Source organism: Phoenix dactylifera, chromosome 14 (assembly GCF_009389715.1).
Source record: "Phoenix dactylifera cultivar Barhee BC4 chromosome 14, palm_55x_up_171113_PBpolish2nd_filt_p, whole genome shotgun sequence".
Classification (NCBI taxonomy): domain Eukaryota; kingdom Viridiplantae; phylum Streptophyta; class Magnoliopsida; order Arecales; family Arecaceae; genus Phoenix; species Phoenix dactylifera.
This window is the reverse complement of record NC_052405.1, coordinates 13,667,231-13,673,305: the sequence shown is the minus strand read 5'-3', so window position 1 is coordinate 13,673,305 and position 6,075 is coordinate 13,667,231. Positions and strand designations below refer to the sequence as shown.

The window sequence follows — 6,075 nt, the reverse complement described above, 5'->3', positions numbered from 1 at the left end:
TCATAGGGAGATTGACTACCAATAACTAGAAAAGGGATGTGGTTAATAGTATAGATGATAGTGGGAGCAACTTTTTTCTAGAAATGTTCTAGGAGGCAGAAATAAGTAAGGCATGCACTATTTCCAATATATGCATTTGCTTCCATCCTGCCCTCCTATTTTGTTGGGATGTGCTTGGACAAGAATGCCGAAGAATGAAGCCATTTTGTTTCAGAAAAAGTGAGATGAGTTTGCTTTTTATACACCAGAACTAGATGAAGGGATAAATGATCACAGAGAGAAAAATATCCTTAATACAAATATAAATGATCATTTGAAAGCGATTAACAAACCATCGAGCTTGCTCGTACCCCCTTAGGAAAGAGGATGGGGATGGGATAATGTCTTTATATTAATCTTTTTTTATGTTATGAAAGTACCTCTATGATAAATAATTAGTTACAAAATAAGCACAATTGCTTGTACTCTTGTGTATTGCTAGATGAATGGATTGTATTGACAAGGGACCAATGGAATGTCGGATTTGGAGTGCTTCTATTATATATATGGGTGTCTTTGCCTCCTCTTTTTTTTTAAGTACTGTGGATGCGTGCGTATGCTCTTTCAGAGATTGAGGGGTTGGGTGCTTGTTTGTATCAAAAGAATTAGATAGAAGGCATCGCAGAAAGAAGATAAGGATTAGGTTAGGAAAACAAAGGCAGGTTTAACCATCCTACCAAAGAAAAACATTTGGTATGATGGTGGTAGAGTGGTCAATGTGATCTTGCAGGGGTGGCTTGCCTCTACAGCAAATGTTATTCGTGAGGAAAAAAACAATTATGAGTAGTTCTTCACTTAATAGAGCTGGTAGCTAAGTGATATAATTGCAATATAATAAAAATCATGTTTATTTGAAGAGGCTTTCACACCTTGATAACCTATATATAGAGTTATTCATTAATGTTTAGGAAACTAAGATATTATAAAAGGAAATGTTCAACAAAAGCAAGCATGTCTCTTCTATTGCTTATGATATAATAAATTGGTAAACAAACCAATTGGACCAGTTTGCTTTACGCATTATAAACCAATAAGCCTCATTGCAAGTTTTGTGGTCATAACACTTTCACTTGTTTTATTACTTATTCTTCTGCGCGGAAATTTCTTTTAAAAAATATCCAACCTTTGATCTTAGGTGACAACAACTAGTCTCGGTTTGAGAGCTCTATATATCGGCGAAACTATCAAATAGAAGAATCATATCTTTACTCTTGCTCATGATTCCAATCATAAAATACTCTCCACTATGCAGTGCAAGTATTTAAGCTTGGCTTCACTACACAGCTATTAGTTTATATTTTGCTATTATGATTTCAAAGCTCACCAACATATTCATTTTCTTTTAATTGCACATCTCTATCCTCCCAGAAATTTGAAAGCACTTTTCCTTAACAACATGTCAACACCATAATTGGAGACAACACTATAATTGGAGACAATTTCATTCAATGATTCCCTTCTCTGCTTTTTCATACTATTCTACATCCATCCTCCAATCTAACCATTGTCTGATCTTGTCTTAGGAGGGCTAGAGAAAATACAATGCTGATTGAACTATTTAATGGTCTAATAATACAGCATCAAACATCATAATTATCTATCGAAATGCATGAAATAACATGATTTGATATGGTCATTGCATGTTACACACACGCACACATATAATACACGCATGCATGTATACATATATGTATATACATACACATAAATATATAGAATTTTATTATTTGAATTTGATCTGACTGAATCCGAATGAAGATTTTGATACATATATGCGCATACACACACACACATATACATATATATAACATGATCTGATATGGTCATTGCATGTTACACACACGCACACATATATACATACATGCATGTATACATATATGTATATACACATACATAAATATACATTATTTTTGGTATAGAATTTTATTATTTGAATTTGATCTGACTGAATCTGAATGAAGATTTTGATACATATATGCACACACACACGCGCGCGCGCACACACACATATATATATATATTCGGTCTCCATTGCATTATGAATTCATCTACAAAGGCTGATCACCTCATTCTCCTGCCTTCCTTCTTATACAAGGCCTGGATCCACTTCCACCACCGGTTTGCCCTGCCTTCTAGGTGGAAACTTGCAAGGGTCACTCAATCAGTTCTTGGCACTTCATACACATCAAAGTACTGATCTGCCTTGCCAACCACTCATATAGGTCTCCCTCACTGAACTTTGAGAAATCTATTTTGGGTGTTTTAAGCCCTCGCTCTCTTAGCTGAGAATCCCCCTCACCAAAGTCGTCATCCTGACCTCTTCTCATTCTCCTTTCTCTGTGCTCCCTTCGGCCATGAGGCCTGTGAGCAGGGAAGGACTCCTCTTCTGCCATAATTTTCTCCCCATAGTAGTCTTCTTGCCTCACTCCTCTATTTTCTTCAACCCATCTCCCCAACACAACCTCGGGTCCTTCTATTATACTCCCCAGTCTCTGTTTTCTCTTATGCCATAGGCCCAACTGCCTTCTTCACTCTCTCCCTTTTCTCTTGCCTGGCCCAGCCTTAAGGCATGCGACCTAGGCCTCTCCTCCTGATTTTTTTCTCTTCCCCTCTTTTTCATTCTCCTCTCCAATCTTTTTAAGTTAGCATTCGTCTCTCTTCTCATCTCTACTCCTTTTCTTCTCATCTTGGTCAGGGTATTGGATAGGGTTTTCAATGCTCTACCAAGCTATACTAAGTGGCCTTCTAAGGCCTCAATTCTTTGCTGGTGGTCATTTGAGTTCCTCATGGATTCCATTTTTTTAAGGCTGAAATTCAAGAAAAAGAAAGTTCAAGTATGAAGTTACTTCTTGAGATATATTATCTCAACGAAAGCACCAATGATATATACATACATATATATACATACATATACATATATATATATACACATACATATATATATATACATACATATACAGACATACATATATATATATATATACATACATATATATACATATACATACATATATCTATACATACATATATATATATATATATATATATATACATACATATATATACATATATATATATCTATACACATACATATATATATACATATATATATATATATATATATATATATATATATATATATATATATATATACATACATACATACATACATACATATACACACCCACCGGATGCGTTCGTTGGATCGCGATGTTTAAAGCTCCATTTATCCGCGGCACAGATACTATTGTACGATTTAATGGTGGATTTGATTTGTTTTTTCGTCGACTTGTCGGTCTGTGTAATCCACTTTCCACACTTCCGCCACGTGTCTCTCCCTTCCTCCTCCGAGCTTTCTTTTTCCGGCGCCTATAAAAACTCCCCACTCGTCCCTCCTTCGCTTCTGAGCTCTCCCCCAATGCCGCTATCCCACGGCTGCCTGCCCCGCTCGTCTCCCTCAGCCGCGGAAGACCCCACCTCCTCCACTGCCACTGACCCAACCGTCCCTCCTCCTCCGTCACCTCGGACCCGCCACGTATCCTCATGCACCACCTTCGACTACAGCTCCAACTCCGACGGCTCCGCCGCCACCTCCTCCACCGTCGACTCCACCTCCCCCATCACTCTCCCCTCCCTCCTAGGACCCCCTCCCTTCTCCGCTTCCTTCGCCTGCCTCTCCACTCTCCACACCCCCGACGGCGCACCCACCGCCGTCGCCGTTGCAGCCCCCTCCCTCCTCTACTCCGCCTCCGCTGCGGAGATCTCCATATACGACCTCGCCTCCCTCCGCCGCCTCGACTCCTTCCCCGCCGCCCCCGCCTCCGGCTCCGTCAAGTCCGTCGCCTTCTCCCCCGACGGCCGCGCCTTCACCGCCCACCAGGACGGCCGCATCCGCGCCTGGAACCGCTCCGCCGGCTCGGGCCGCTACCACCTCGTCGCCTCCCTCCCTACTGCCGCCGACCGCCTCCGCCGCCTCGCCCTTCCCTCCAACTACATCACCGTCCGCCGCCACAAGAAGCTCCTTTGGATCCAGCACGCCGACGCCGTCTCCGCCGTTGCCGCCTCCGGCAGCCTCCTCTACTCCGTCTCTTGGGATAAGACCCTCAAGATCTGGCGCACCTCCGACCTCCGCTGCATCGAATCCGTGGCGGCGCATGAGGACGCCGTGAACGCCGTTGCCGTCGCCGGCGACGGGACCGTCTTCACGGGGTCGGCGGATCGGAGGATTAGGGTATGGGGGCGGTCGGCTGGGGAGAAGGGGCGGCACGGGCTGGTGGCGACGCTGGAGAAGCACCGGTCCGCGGTGAACGCGCTCGCAGTGAGCGGCGACGGGGCGGTGCTGTACTCGGGGGCCTGCGACCGTTCGATCTTGGTGTGGGAGAAGGAAGATAGCGCGAATTTTGTGGCGGTCGCGGGGAGGCTGCGAGGACACCGGAAGGCAATCCTGTGTCTCGCGTGTGCGGGGGATTTGGTGTTCAGCGGTTCTAGTGATCGGACGGTGAGGATTTGGAGGAGGGGAGGGGAGGGGAGGGGGTATAGTTGTCTTGGGGTCTTGGAGGGTCACGTGAGCGGGGTGAGGTCGGTGGCGGCGGTGCGGGTGCCGCCGGAGGCGGCGGCGGCGGTGGCGGAGAGGGAGGGAGAAGGGGAGGAAGAGTACCGGGTTTGTAGCGGGAGTTTGGACGGAGAGGTGAGGGTTTGGCGGGTTCGGATTTGGAGTCGCAATCAAAGAGGAATGGAAGCCGAAGAAGCTTTGTCGTAGTTTAGCTTTCCTTTTTGCCACAAATGTGTGTATTTTTTTATTTATTTATTTTGGTATGGTATCGCTGCAACGGGCTTTTTTTTTTGGGGAAATTAATCACCCACCCTCTTTTAGACCACGCTATAACAAAAAGTCTCCGTTGACCGGTCTTAAAATTTTTTCCCTTTTTTTTTTTTACTTTCTAATATTTGTCAATTGGATCTACTCATCTCTAATCTTGTCACAGCAGGGTCGAAAGAGTGGAATTGGGAGTCCGACCATTGGTGTTCTCCAGCAACTTGTTTGAGGGATTTAGGCCTCATTTGGAAAAGCTTTTAGAAGGCCAAAAAGAACTGTCTGACTTTCTACTTTTAGATAAAATAAAGATATTTAGTAAAAATTTTGGAAAGCACATGATTCGCAAAATTTAATGGTATTTGCCTTTTGTTTTGATCAACAGTATAAATGAGCCAAGATGAGTGGAATTTAATGATGCTTGGGCTGCGCAACACTTGTAATATGTCAGTTTGGGCTTGGCTTGAGCTTGGACCATGCTCAATAAAGACATTGATCAAACTTGGCTCATATAAACTTGAAATTGGCTCTATTTGATTTTGCAAGTTTATGGCGTTGAGGCTTTTTGTAATAGCTAAGCTTTAGAATAGGAATGGCAATGAGGTGCGTATGGGTCAAGTAGGCTATCATCTGCTTTCACACCATAATTAGAAACCACATATCCATACCCATCCTATACTTATTTCATGGCAGGTCAGTGCTGTACTCATTTCATAGTGGGTCAGTGCAGATAGAGTTGGACAAAATGGGTTGAAACAAGTCTAAATGAATAAAGCTGCAAAAATTATTTTTTATATAAATCCAACAAATAAAAAATAAGAGTAAATTTCAGTAATTCACATGATATTAAACAAAATCAGAGTCGAAAATATAGAATGTAACAAACCAAAATTTTAAAAATAATAGAACCACAAGCAAAAATATTATTTTTGAAGAAGTCAATTGCCCTTTAAACTAAAAAAAATAATCAATGAAAAAAGAACGACTAAGCATGTATCTTGTGGCTTTTCATATAATTAATTTTTTTATAATCGATCATAATAGATTCTTTCTTATTATCATTATAATCATCAAGACTTTTGTATAATCAGATCGGATTCTTGGTGGAGATTCTATTATCTGCAGTTGATCTTGAGCTGCTTGTAAGCAGCTTGGATGGCCTGCAGCCCCACTTTTGACTCCCCTATGACCAATTGCACAGTTTTAAGGGATCTTGGGTCTGA

General features: G+C 42.4%; 1 protein-coding gene across 1 annotated transcript; it reads left to right on the top strand.

The window, feature by feature from the left end:
• The first annotated feature begins 3,215 nt into the window (after positions 1 to 3,215).
• On the top strand, positions 3,216 to 4,949 carry LOC120113156 (protein JINGUBANG-like). Its single transcript, XM_039133975.1, has one exon. The coding sequence runs from the start codon at positions 3,299 to 3,301 to the stop codon at positions 4,796 to 4,798; it is 1,500 nt and encodes a 499-aa protein (XP_038989903.1). The 5' UTR covers positions 3,216 to 3,298; the 3' UTR covers positions 4,799 to 4,949.
• The last annotated feature ends 1,126 nt before the right edge of the window (positions 4,950 to 6,075 follow it).